The 14,099-nt window shown below is 33.8% G+C and overlaps 1 protein-coding gene and 1 pseudogene across 1 annotated transcript; one reads left to right on the top strand and one right to left on the bottom strand.

Moving 5' to 3' along the window:
* Positions 1–1,668: 1,668 nt before the first annotated feature.
* On the top strand, positions 1,669–5,426 carry LOC120143739 (protein TIFY 6B-like). The gene is made up of 7 exons (XM_039157979.1): positions 1,669–1,765; positions 3,160–3,342; positions 3,441–3,714; positions 3,797–3,881; positions 3,949–4,276; positions 4,426–4,486; positions 5,157–5,426. The coding sequence occupies exons 1-7, from the start codon at positions 1,681–1,683 to the stop codon at positions 5,188–5,190; spliced, it is 1,050 nt and encodes a 349-aa protein (XP_039013910.1). The 5' UTR covers positions 1,669–1,680; the 3' UTR covers positions 5,191–5,426.
* A 732-nt stretch (positions 5,427–6,158) lies between these two features.
* Positions 6,159–13,016, bottom strand: LOC120143790 (annotated as a pseudogene).
* Positions 13,017–14,099: the final 1,083 nt, after the last annotated feature.

Here is a 14,099-nt window from a genome sequence, read left to right as displayed (position 1 = left end):
TCGATGCTTGTATTGTATTAACACGTATAAAATCCATTAGCCTTAGGATTGATGCCAATCTTATCACACAAGAAACACCTCAAACTAGGCTACATGAAACAGCATCTTTCATATATGAGATTTATACATCATTAACATGTAACCCTAAACTTGATATATACAGCTTGAGTTTTAAGCTAATACAAATAAAATATCTTAATTAAGCCAAGGGTGTGTATCCGTATCGACATCATTCATAAGCCATCTCTATTGTTCCTTGATGAATTGACATCAGGTATTAACTCGACAAGCGCTTACAGTGTGGTGGAGAAGGTGGAGGACATAGCTCACAGTGGTAGCATGGTCCTCAGAGTTGCTTAAAAACAACTAGGGTTAGAGATAAGTCGCTCGCTAAATTTAATTATATAGATAGTATGATAAAATTTTAAACTATATATTTTAAATGATATATTATATTCTCCTCCAACGATTCCCCCCCGACTTTCATACAAGAAAGTTTCATCTTCATCATAGAAAGTAGAAACCTCCCACAATGCTTACCGTGCATCGGCCTATGTCATCTCCTCCCTCGAGTCTATCTCCCGTTTTGCACCATCCAAGGCTTCACATTCGCCGCAATCACCAAGTACTGGTTTCACCTCAATAGAAGCCTCTTCAACTTTTGAATGATCCTTTACTCATCACTAATAACAACCAATGCTTAGGTGATGCTCGTGAGAGCACTCGTCCCAAGTTACATCACCAGCTATGCCATCGTGATCGCCACCACGGCTCTCTTCTTCCTCACATGTGGGTTCTTCCTCAAAGGGAACAAGATTCCCATTTATTGGAGGTGTCTCCACTACGTCTCGGCCATCAGATAACGTTTCGAGGCCTTGCAGGGTGAAAGAGTTCAATGACGAGGAAATCTGCTATACAGGAACCCAGCCGATCTTTCACCGGGTCCTTTAGGCGAGTTAAAGCTCAGTGATTTGCATATCAAACACAATGATACCCTAAAATGCACAATGATGGGAGAAGATGTTATATCATCAATGGGAATTATCTTGGAGAATCATTGGTATGATATTCTTATCATGCTTGCATGGTATTTTTGTAAGTGGTGCACAGATTTTACTCTAAGAAGGACAGAAAATAAATAAAAATGTCTATATCTCTGGTTTTTTTTTTCTATTTTCTTGATCTCCCATCTCCATGTTTATCACTTAAAGTTTGAGTTCATTGCTAATAGATGAATAAATCATTGAAATATTATTAACTAAAGATTTGAAATTTAATTATTTATCCCTCAGGTAGCTAGAATTAAACCTCTGTGAGAATTGTGCGGGTGATGAGGGGAAACCTTTGTTGCTGGAGAAACAAATACAAATGGTTTAATCATGTCGAAGATATTCAAAGAGTTGGAAGACGACAAAATTTCAACAGAAAAGAGCGAATATGAGGGAAAGGAATCGCACATCCCTCACTTCAACGGACCAAGTTTAATATTGAAATGTTTTTTTAATTAAAGCTAAAAGTCAGACTCTCATTTTTGTTTCCTTCCCCGCCATTTAATATAATATATTCCTCTTTTGTTCCTTTGCTTTCCCTCTCCTCCATACTTTGTCTGCTCCACGAAGCTAAGCATTGGCTTTTTAATTTGGTTCGTTTCAACTCTTCTTTTTTTGACTTTTGGAGATTATGGAGAGAGATTTTATGGGTTTGGGCTCAAAAAATGCTCCGATTACAATCAAGGAAGAGCCCTCTGATGCGCCTAACGATTCAGGTACGGTTCTTCTTCTTTTTTAATTCATAACTTGATTAGTTTTTCTTTTTAATTTCAAAACTTATAGACTCCGCAACCCTAGTTGGTGTCTATTGAAATCTTATAAACTTCTCGTGCCTGGATTTTTTTTCTCACTCGTTTTCTTGGTAACCAAACAAGCGAAACCTGGGAAAGTTTTACTCCAATAAGAAATACCACGAGCAAAACGTCATTTTCATTTAAATAAGTCTACAATACCTGGAAGCACAAGGTACAATTACTTTACAGCAATCATAGGATTCTTTTAATAAAGTTGACGATGTCGGCGTGTGTAAGTTGCTACCCCGTTAGATTCGATTAGGTGATATCTAAGAGCAGCCTTAAATATTAAGAAAATATAATAATGCTAATTAGTCAATAATTTATTTTAAAATTTTTATAAAATATTTGGAACAGATCATTTGAGATAAAATATTAAATAAATGTGGGTTGGGAAAAGGACAATTTGATGATAAACTAGAAATGTATGGTAGCAGGATAACATGGTTGCGTGTTAATAAAACTAACATGGATGGTACTCATATGATTTAATAATCTTCTTGTCAAGGACTTCAATTATTATTTTGTTATATATATATAAGTCTTTATTCAATCGTCTTGTATGGATCTATGTTCAGATTATTATTTTGGCTCAGCTAAGGACATAATTTAGGTTGTGCTCTACTAATTATTTTTTCTAGTTATGTATAGATTCAGTTTCCATCCAATTATATTATGTAATGTTGATTTTTATTATATTTATACTTATAATTTTTAAATTATAATTATAATTAGACTTATATTCTGTTAAAGAAAACATGAATAAATATTCATATAATTTAATAATGTTTTTATCAAGGACTTAAATTATTAGGCTAATGTGGCATTTTGGAAAGTAGAGCCTATCTGTAATGACGTGTGATTTGAATTTTTTTTATGGGAATACTCATTAAATAAAATATTTATTTACAATGTGATTGGAATAATGTATTTATTCCAATGCCATAGGTGATCTGACCAATGGTTTTTTTTTCTATTTATGTAGCTATTACTAAAAGGAAACAACATGAATTGGATTGTTCATGACATGATGTATGGTGGTTGTGGCTTCATATATCTATCTCATATTTTTTAAAATGATTTAGTGATAATATATGAATTTAAGTCGTGTTAGTATATCAATACAAATTAACCCATTTTTTATTTAGTTTTGTGCTTCCTTTCCACTTCTAATAATTGTAAGAAGCAAACAGTTTTGACCTTATTATATAAATTTAGCAATCAAGAACATGAACATTGTATTCGATCTTCTTCAACCGAAACATTAGCTTGGAGGTAGCACAGAAAATCATATCCCATTCCTTTTGCTTCTGCAGTATTGTTCTTCAAGGGCTCAGGGATGCAGTTGTCTTTCTCAAACAAGGCACCTTCAGTTCCTCACCTGCTATCTTTCAAAGCTTCTCAAGAAGATAGGCCGAGGAAGGCTGCTCATGACCCTCCACCGGCATCCGGATTCATTGCTATACCGACTGCCAATTCATATGGCTCCACTCAGGTTGGTTCAATATGCAGGGACTTTTGGACCTGGTTGTCTTATGATTTCATTGCAGGTTTACTGATTTTCTTTTATCTCTTCTTTTCCTCCTATTACTGACAGAAACTAGGGGAAATCACTACAGTGAGGCACACCAATCCCACCATTCCCGTGACTCGAGGGTATTTCCTGTCTCCGGCCAGCCAAATCAAACTATTACAGTTTCCATGAGCACTCCTCTTCTCCAGCCCCGCCTTGGTTCCACTGCACAGAATATAGTGGGTCATACCGTAAACCCGCAACCTTTTACCGGAGTTCCAATCATGGCTCCCCCTGTATCTGTTGTACCTCCTTCAAGTTCTATCATTGGCACTACTGATCTTAGGTATCTAAACTTGTATCCCGTGTGGTTTTATTGAATCTCAAATAAGTATTAGCCTAAACTGCTGGTTGAATTCCTTTTGAAGGTGTGCTGGCAGTGCCAAATCTTCCGGTGCACCATCGCAGTTGACTATTTTTTATGCTGGATCTGTGTTCGTGTACGATGATGTGTCTCCCGAGAAGGTACACCATATTAATTCAGCATGTTCTGCTTGACACCATTAACTTAGTTCTTTGCTTCCATATCCAGGCCCAAGCTATTATGTTATTGGCTGGAAATGGTTCTGCAACTCAGAGTAAAACAGCTCCCATGACTCAAACACAGACGCATGATTCAAGACCTACTGCCGATGCTTTTTTCAGAAACAGTTTCTGCACCATGTCCTCTTTCTCGGGACCTCCAAGTCATGTTTCTGTAACCTCCCATGTCAGTTTACAGGCCGGTGGACAATGTAGGAGCACCAATGAACTAACAGCTGCCCCAAGAATCGGTGCTTTAGCATCTACTAGTAACCCACCGGAGCCTCCGAAATCGGTGAATTCAGTAGGATCTGCAGCGATAACTCGAATTCCCAAGGGTATTAAACTCTTGTTTTTTTTTTGGAAAGGATTCTCCCGTAGCTATTGTATTCTTTCTCTAAACTCTTAGTTGTTTGATTTCATGGACTGTGTACTCTGCTTTCATTTTCCGTGAATCTCACCATTGTTTTTTCATTTATTTTTGTAGTAGCTGTGCCGCAAGCTCGTAAAGCATCCTTGGCCCGGTTTTTAGAGAAGCGCAAAGAAAGGTATTTGCTTTCTTTTATCAATTTGTTGGCAATTATTTAAATGTCTATTGAAATGCTGATCATTGTTGATTATGGTAAATAAAATTAGATTCCACCTAAAAATCGATTTTTTAAAATAATTTGAGTTATTCAAATCAATTTTATTTATTTTTGAAATTCAGGTTTGAATTTATGAAGTTTAAATAATAAAAAAAGTTAAATATTAAAAATCATTTTCATTTTTAACTCAATAATTTGATTATTTTGTGATTTGATCTCTTATTTTCTTATTTACTTAATTCTTTTATCATTTTAAATTTATTTTTTTATTAAATTTACACCACATAACCCATGTATAAAAGTATATGATAATATATATAGATATAGTATATGATTGAAGAGAACCGTTATAGTTGGAACTTATCAGTATCATAATATTATAAATAATTATAATTAAATTTAAACATAAACTTGAAAAAAAATGTATTCAATTTTACTAGAATTTCATAAACTTGGCTAACTTAAACTTTATACATTTAACTACATTGGATACACGCCCTTATTTATATCCATCTTAAATGTATATAATGTTATATATATGTGTGGTTAAAAAGTGGGAAATTAACAATGTTTGTGGTGCACTACATATACAAGTTTGCTAGGCTTTACATATTTATGGTTGTACATCCAGGGTATCGAACATGTCGCCATACGGAATCTGCTGATTCGGGCCCTGTAACTTGTGATGGCTTAAGTTCTGCTGGATCTGTCCTCCACTAGCCCTCAGTTAGGGGTCGCTAAGGCTTCTTGTTTTTGCTATAAATCATGTCAGGCTTTGGGTCGAGTTAGATAGAATATATGTATTCGTATATACATATGTTTTGTTTTCGGTTATCTTTTTTAGTTCCAGCAAATGTTTTCTTGAGATAAATTATGAAACTCGTTACATATTCTAAGTTGATTTGTAAAAAGACACATCATGAACTCTGAAATCATAATTTTTGTATTAATAATACGTTGTCGGATTTGACATTTCATTTTTTTTGTGCTACTTCGTTGCAGAAAATATCATAATTTATCGAATTCAATTAGATTAACGAACGAATTTAATGACCTCTTAACTCGAGAAACAAAAAATAATCGAACTGTTGGTTGAGCATTTGAAGAACAGTTCTTTACCATTCCCAATCTAATAAACATAAATTTCAATAATCACGAAGCTTTTGTTAACGTTATAGTTCAAAATATTTATCTAATAAATCGGTTAATGTGCTTTGATTTTAAATAAAAAAATGCGCCATCAAAACGTAATTTCTTTGAAGTAAAACAACATAATCTATAGCAAACTACCAAACATGGAAGTATTTCAATGCTGTTGTCTAAAAAAATTAGCCAAAAAAAAAACAGTACTCAAATTTGCCAAGTACAACTGCAGCCGGTCTAACTGTTTGTTCAATAAGCAAAAAATTGGTAGTCATTAAAATTGTTGAACAGTACAAAATGGTCATAATATTTATTTAACTTATTATTATTATTATAATGTCGCAATGACTCTCGTTCGATAAATTTAACGACAAATTTATAACTTTTAAAAGTTCAGTGACGAAAAAGTTCATTCGAACATAGTTCAGTGACCCTTTGGTGTACTTTAAACATAAAACTCTAAAGCAAATAAATAAAGGCTGTTACGAGGGAATAATAATAAAACTGGAATCTTCAGTCGTAAAAACATGCAAAAGATAAAATGCAAACTTACTTCAGCTGACACGAACCATGTCCTATAAAAAGTTCTCAATGTCAAGTTCCAAGAAGAAGCAGGGATCTGGAATATCGAAACTATTCAACACCTGCACACCACATGACCGAATAGCATATATATTATGTATATGATACGTATATCTTACCATGGAATTTCAATCTCAAGTCATGTATATTTTGTTACTGATGTAGCTTTGAGTATTCGTTTTAATATGTAAGAATACAGAAGAGGAGACCAACACGGAGCAAAAATCATCTCTATGTACAAATATGGAATTGACAAAAGGTTGGAAAAAGAATCAAGGGAACACAAAACCTCAAACCACAACGGTTCTTATATTGAGAACAATACCTCAGGGTACACGATACCAAAAATGCCGATGCGCCTTCCTTTGTAAATGATTTTGGCTTGCCTACCCGATAGAAATTCGGGTTCCTACAGTAAACATAAATGCATTAAGTACAGCTTGACTAGAAGTATGGTTGGAGAACATGTCTTTTCCTTCGTGTCCTTTCCCTCCCTCTCGTGCACAGAAGAGGATAGAGAAAAAAGAACTAGACACTTGCATCAGAAAGCTCTATATAGTATCCTGATTTATCACCGACAAGAACAAAAGGAGTCCCCATAACTTCCATGATTCTGTCCACCAGGATATGAATCAGCTGTAGACAAGAAGTCCTTATTTCATTAAGTTCAGTCAACGCATAAGGAACACACAATTGAACAACACTCATAGTTTGCAGAACACCATATATTCCCTTTCTGGACTATCCATACCATTAGTACATTCCCCGTAAATAACAAAGCAAAAATTGTGAAATCTTCAACGATGTACTACATCATGTAATAAAACAAAACTTCAAAAACAATGCACAATTAACCATGGTTTTAGAACAGAGCAAAGAAGCAGATTTTTTACAACAAACCGCCAACTTCTATGGGTTGGATGACCCATCAAGATCAAGTGAACCAGAAAGTCATTTCTGATCATTTAAAGATTTCCATAACCAACTTTATAAAGATTTTTTCAGTCCTTACAGAAACAAGAATTGGCAATTAAAGACTACAATAAATCAATGCATGGAGTCATCAAATTCAAAAACAAGCGGGCATAATAAGGAAATCTTACTTCAAAGCCTGAGTTAGCACCACAATATAACGCAGCAAGTAGGCGACGGTTTGATGCACCAACATCTTTCTTATCAACCAAAAGTACTACATCACCCACTTCATAAATCTGGACATGTGAAAGTTTCCAAAAAAATGAGCAAAATATAAAAGCAGGGGTGATCGTATAAATTAAGATGAATGAAGTCAAATTTGAGAAGCAAAACAAGTGAATAATAGTAAAATAATAGACAGGAACGTTTTTGCATTCCCATGTTCATTATTGAACACCTGTTGGGAGAGGATGAGACATGGAATGTATAAGACTGACGCTCTCAATGAAAGAATGGTTCAACTAACATAAGAATATCTACAAATATGTCCCCCTCCATATACCAACATCAGTCTTTCAAAAGAAATAATGATGCCAACAGAACAGAAGACCAAGGGCTTTTAATCAGAACGGACCATCTTCCAATGAAAGATGTGCAACAGAAAAAACACAAATTAGAGAAGGTGCCACAATACAAAAAAGTAAATCCATAATACTAAATTCTGCAAGTGTTTCAACCTGAACAAGTCAAAACCAAAACTGTACCTTTATGGGCTTTGGATGGTCTTTGTTATGTCCAGCGGTCTTTAGCATGCCAGGCATGAGACTTGTACGAACCACCTATGCAAACAGAATAAGAAATCTTCAATTAGGAGTTTCGATAAAAGGCTTCCAGTAAAAAAAAACAGAACAGCAAATTCCTATTTCTTTTTTTTTCTTGTCCTTTTCCCCCTCATCCTTCAAATAAACCAAATGTTTATCACTTATCTATAGAGAGCAACAATGGGCTCCTCAATTGTCTGTTCGATTTTAGCAGTACCAGTCATTTCAAAAATAAATTTGATTGTAGCAAATAAGGCCATGCACAATATTTCAAGAAGTCTTGACAAAAAAAAAGGTTGAACAAAATCATAAAAACTAATACTAGTTCTCAAGCAGTCTAAGATTACAGCTCTGGCACAGACACGTAGGGAGGAACCCAGAAAGCTGAAATGTTGAAATAATATTATACATATATTCTAACATGAAAATACAAACCTCAAAATCAGAAGAGCGGGGATTTCCAATGACCACAGCAGTGGATTTGTCATCCTTCCGATTTAACATCTCAAAATATTATTTCTTAGAACATAAAATCCATGTCAACACCTCCATAGACCCATTTATGGATATCTAAAAAGAAACTCAATTAGGGCATAGAAAAAATTACAATAAAAAAGACTACTTCGGTGTATTCAGGCACCTCAGATCTTATAAGATCACTGAGCTGGTTCAAGCTGAGGGGCTTCAAAGATGAAAGCTTTCTCTTTGGTATATTATTATAGCTAAAAGCAATTGCAACATTCGGAACAAGAATAAAGAGCCTCATTAACAGAAACCCACAAGGGAGGTGCACAACAACCTCCCCCTCAAAAATGCATCCGTGAAATACTATTCCTTCGATCATTACCTCCATAACATCACATGGGTGAAGAATGTCACTTCTGGTTGGAGGTACAGACACAATGATATAGGAAGTACCTGATCCTGCTTTTTCAGCATTCAATTGCATTCGTTTTAATAGATTAGTGACCTTTTTAGTGACAACAATGGAAGAACATATTAAGAATAGCTACAACATTCTGGTTATGAAACCATATAAACTGAACAATGCTAGCAATAGAATGCCACCAATGATGCCATCAAAACAAACAAATACATGACACTGACCATTACCATATCAGACTAATGTAACCTCACTCAATGCTATTCCTCACCTTTATATAAGTGAGCAGTTCGGTGAACAAACTCAGACAACCATACCAGTTTACAACATATAGAAATATCAAAACAGACCAACATGAGTGGAACTCCATTAAACAATTATTTTAACTATATGGATAACATAAAAGATAACAAAGAAATAAGAGACATAAAGAAAATGGAAGCATTACCTCATCTACTTCCATAGGAACTCCAATGGAACCAGTAATATATGATAGTGGAACTTCCATATTATATTCTGATAAATCTGGATAAACACTTGAGTTTCCATCAAATGATATGACTTCAACCGGTTCCACCTCAAGTTTCCTTTTACAGTAGGTAGAAAAAGTGGTAACCTGTAGATAGAAAGAAATGTTCATTCTTACCACCACTTATAATGGTGAGGCCAGAAGCTAACAGCACTCAACTCCTTACCATTGTATTTAAAACAATTTTAGCCTTTGTTAGATCAGTTGCTTTGCACTCAATGAAGACATTTTTTGTCTTCAAAGTGATTGCTGAGTGTGCACCATTAATAATTGGCGGTAAAGACAAAACAGTTCTGCATAAAGACAAGAAAAACAGAAAGGTCATCAAGCTGAATTTCAGTATTTTTAAACCTAACAAGACATACTGTACAAATATACACTTGAAAAGGAGCAAATATCGGCAGAAGGTTAAGCAGCTTTAAGTTAAAAGTGAAATTGATTACTAAACACAAAGGCTAAAACTAATAATCAGGTGCACAGTACCAAGAACACCCTTACCTGTTACGGTCATAAATGACAGGGAACACACTTGAATTCTCAATAATGTGCAAGAACTTCTTCAACTTCAAATCTGACTGTTACGTGTTAGTAGAACATATTTATTATAACCCTCCATTGAAATATATGTAGTCAAATCCTATCTAAAAATTAGGAGAAACAAGTGCAGAAGGTACAGACAGAAGTACCAAGATACTGATTGCTTAATAAAACAACTTCGCAGGTAAGCACAACAAATAAGCTTTGTGAAGATTTACCTTGTAAAATTCCATGAGCTCATCAGCTCTGAAGTTCTTCACCTAAATTAAAAAGACCAATTCCAGGGAAATCAGTTTGCTCCAAGGACATAGGAAAAGGTTTCAAATGAGTAGAAGTGTGCAGATGATCAACAAAAGAGCACTAAAGTAAAGAGTAAAGACTAACTGCAATCCCTGAAAACCACAGTAGTTCAACAGAAAGGCACCCTTAAGAAGCTTTGTTCCTAAAATATCTAAGCATTATGTGGCCAAGAGTTTAAAGCAAGGCAAATATTTCCATAAACAGTTCTTAAATTCAAATAATACCTTAAAAAAAGGGGGGCCTTAGCTGTTTTAATAATAATAGAAGCAAGATCATCTTGAGCATTCAGTAATAAATTTCCGACTGAAAACGCTAAAAGTTAACAAAAAAACAATAATAATCATTTTCTCTCTAGTATAAACTAAGTTCCTAAAAACTTGATCATATAGAAATTAAAGTGGCAAGGTAACAACAGATAATCTAGTCAATGTGTACATGGAAAATAGTATCCATCAGAAAACAATAATACCTGTTTCAATGGAACAAAATTTATCTCCGGAGGTGGCAGGGCCTACAAATATTTAAATAATTGCTTAGAAGTTAGAATGTGATAGTCAGAAGTTAGTAAGGCTGCATGATTACTAGATCTTAAATTATTAAAGCAAACTTTACATTTGCTCCATAATTCCTTATCAAAAAGTACATCTTCTGTTGATACTTTGACATAGTAAGGAAGAGAAAAACAAAAAGGAACCAAAGAAGTTTGAGCAAACTATACTGACTGTAACAATTACCCTATCAATTAACAAACTATAGAAAAAAAATTATTGCTAACATTGCCAACTTGAAGAAGTTTGAGCAACCTATATTAATTGAAACTATTACCCTATCAATTAACAAGCCAGAGAACAATTATTCCCAACATTGCCAACTTGACCATAAACAACCGGGCAGATGCAAAATAAACAAACAAATAACAAATACACCTCTGTCAGCCAACAAAAATACTAAAATGAAAAGATCCCTTATCTACTGCGCAGGTTATTATTTGACCAAATTAACAATAGGCACTGGATTTCAGCCTTGGGCTGAAGCTTTCCTTCACCCCCCCCCCCCCAAGGTTTGATCTCCAACAGAGGATCTAAAGCATCTTCAACTATTTTATGGCCACCATTTTTTAATCCATAAAAAAATTCCAAGAGATTATTTATAAATAAGAATTAGACTATTAGGAAGCCCACCTCATATGTAAAAGGCCCTTGTAATGTATCCAAGTCATGTGTCCCGATAGCAACTAAGGTCCGCTTCCTAAACGAATAAGTAAATGTAAGCAAGACAACTTAAATAAAAAGGCAAAACCTTTATACAATAATAATTGGATACTTATTTTAGAAAGTTTCAAAGCCATCAACACTTAAGAAGTCGAAAATGGAAGAAAAAAATTCCGAACACTACATAAATTTAAGGTTACTATAAACAAGTTTGAGGGTAACATTTCAACATTAGCAGTCATTTCCTCATTTTGGCAGTTTCATTTTCCAGAATTGTAAATTCTTTCTAGATTTATCATTTTTGAATTATGGTGACAAAACACAGAAGTTGTCTTTGTCTACATCAAAAATATTACAACAGTAAAGTGTTATCAAATATACTTTACAGCAAGAATCCTACTCCCCAATTGATATCAGTTTCTGTTCTGGAACAATTCTAAATGGATGCTCATTTCAAAAGATGCATTTCAACAGCTGAGTGCAGATACCACTGGACCAAACACAAAGTCTCTCTAATTAAATTTCTATACATGAAGAAACTGATGGCTGATGCATATTGCTTTATAACAAAATGTGTGCACAGTTTCCGCCTTTTTATTACTTTTCACCCCTCCCTGTCATGCCAACAAAGGTCCAACCCAAAGTGTAATAAACCACATAACACCCCCAAGCACTGAAACAAAACTATAGCCATTCAGACTTTGATTAATGCATGTAAATATTCCCCTTTTCCATAAGATATTAAAAAAAAGCAATCAATCATATTTTTACAGCTCATGCTACTTTATTTTGCAGGTTCAAATTAAACCTGCAGATATTTTGGTGCAGCTTATCCTGGAGATCAATGAAGCTGTTATAGCTAGCTTCATCAAAAGTTATGTCCCTCAAAACCGCACAAACAACAAAGGGACGGATTAGAGATGTCTGCAAGGAAAGGGAAATGAATAAGGTATCAGTAAAACCCTAAAGAATGTCAATACCCGAAAACAATTTTTCAACCTTCAAAATTACCTCTTTTCTCACATGCATTTTAAGCATTGATTCCTTACAAATCTTTGCAACTGTGTATCTAGGTATCTTCTCCTGCTCATTGAAAAGTCATACCTGTAAAGAAAACCTTCGTTAACATTTCTACTTTTTTTTATTATTAAATCAACTTAAATTAGAAACCAAAAATACGAGTAAAACTATGCGGTTTCCTTCCACGTAATTCTCTCCAATTTCCAGGTCAGTCCAACTTAGTTAAACTAAAGTTGAAACTATTTTTGCAAGGGAATCTAACAATTACCTAAACGATGGTCTTAATAAAATTAAGAGTGAACACATAAGCAATATTCGAGAAGCAACAAAATTGCTATAAGGAATAAGGCAGCTTCTAACAACAATACATTGTTCAGTTCTATCGAATTAACAAATAAAATCTTATAAAGATAAGCAATGGAATCCTGTTAGCAGGTACTTCAATCTTGTAAATGATTTCATCATCAGCACTAGGTTTTTCCTCTTCCAAATTCTTCTCTTTCGAAATTATCGCTTTCTCAGTTGTCTGGTTCACAGTAGCAAGACCCATTTTTTTCAAAAAAAAAAAAATAGATATCCACGGTTTTCCAATGAAAAATCGTAAGAATACACTCACCACATCGTCAAGCTCGATCCCGAAACTGAAACACAGATCGTCAAACTCTTCTTGAGCTGAGCAATTTTTTTAATTCCGTTAGATGCTAAAATAAAAATCCGAAAAAAGGGGAAAATATGAGGTTAGTAATTTAGAAACTCGCTATAAGACCTGCCGATAGCAGCGAAAAGACGGTCTCTACCGACGCTGACGGTGGCCATTGTGACAGCCTCCGTCTATCTCAAAGTAAAACAGTCTAAAAAAGGTTTGTGTTACAAGGCAAGGGAATATAGTTATTTAAGAAAAACTTTTGGTGTATTCATAATTTAGCCCCTGAAATATAATATTTTCTCATTTTGCATCCTAAACTGTTTTTTAACCCAATTTGTCTCTAAACTATCATTTTTATCCAATAAATTGGCAACATCAAATAATAACATATCACATTGCATATTGTTATTGGTCATCCTTTTATTCAGAGAAAAATAAGACAAAAATAATTTTTTGAAGAGTAAATTAAATGAAAAACATGATGCCAATTGGAAATATATATATACTTTGAAAGTGAAATTGTGCATTAAGCCAAAAATAAATATTTAAATATGTCAAATTTCAAATATTACTCTATATTGTTTTAAAATTAAAAAATTATTTTATGACATTAAATTCATATATTAATTTCATTTAATTTTTTTTATTATTCTATTAGCTTTTATCTAATTTTTATACAATGTAATAACTATAAAGAAAAAAAAGTAAAAATACAGTTACGAGTAAAAAAGTGTATATCCTAAGATAGCACCATTAAGTATTACTAGATTCGATAAATGTTGTAAGTCTAACGTATATTTTCATATACCATTATTAAGTTTTTGGATAACATCAGTTAATTAGGTGTGAAAAAATTATTCATTTAGAGTTAGTTTAAATCTGTTTGTAACGTGAATTGAAGTAATATATATATGCATATGCATAGTTATATAAAACTCAACGAATAAATACAATTTTTTACATTTAAAAAGAAAAAATGTTTGTAGA

This window comes from Hibiscus syriacus, unplaced genomic scaffold, assembly GCF_006381635.1.
Source record: "Hibiscus syriacus cultivar Baekdansim isolate YM2019G1 unplaced genomic scaffold, ASM638163v2 tig00002239_pilon, whole genome shotgun sequence".
In the NCBI taxonomy this organism is placed as follows: domain Eukaryota; kingdom Viridiplantae; phylum Streptophyta; class Magnoliopsida; order Malvales; family Malvaceae; genus Hibiscus; species Hibiscus syriacus.
Note: the sequence above shows the minus strand (reverse complement) of the source record. Positions and strands in the feature narration are given on the sequence as shown.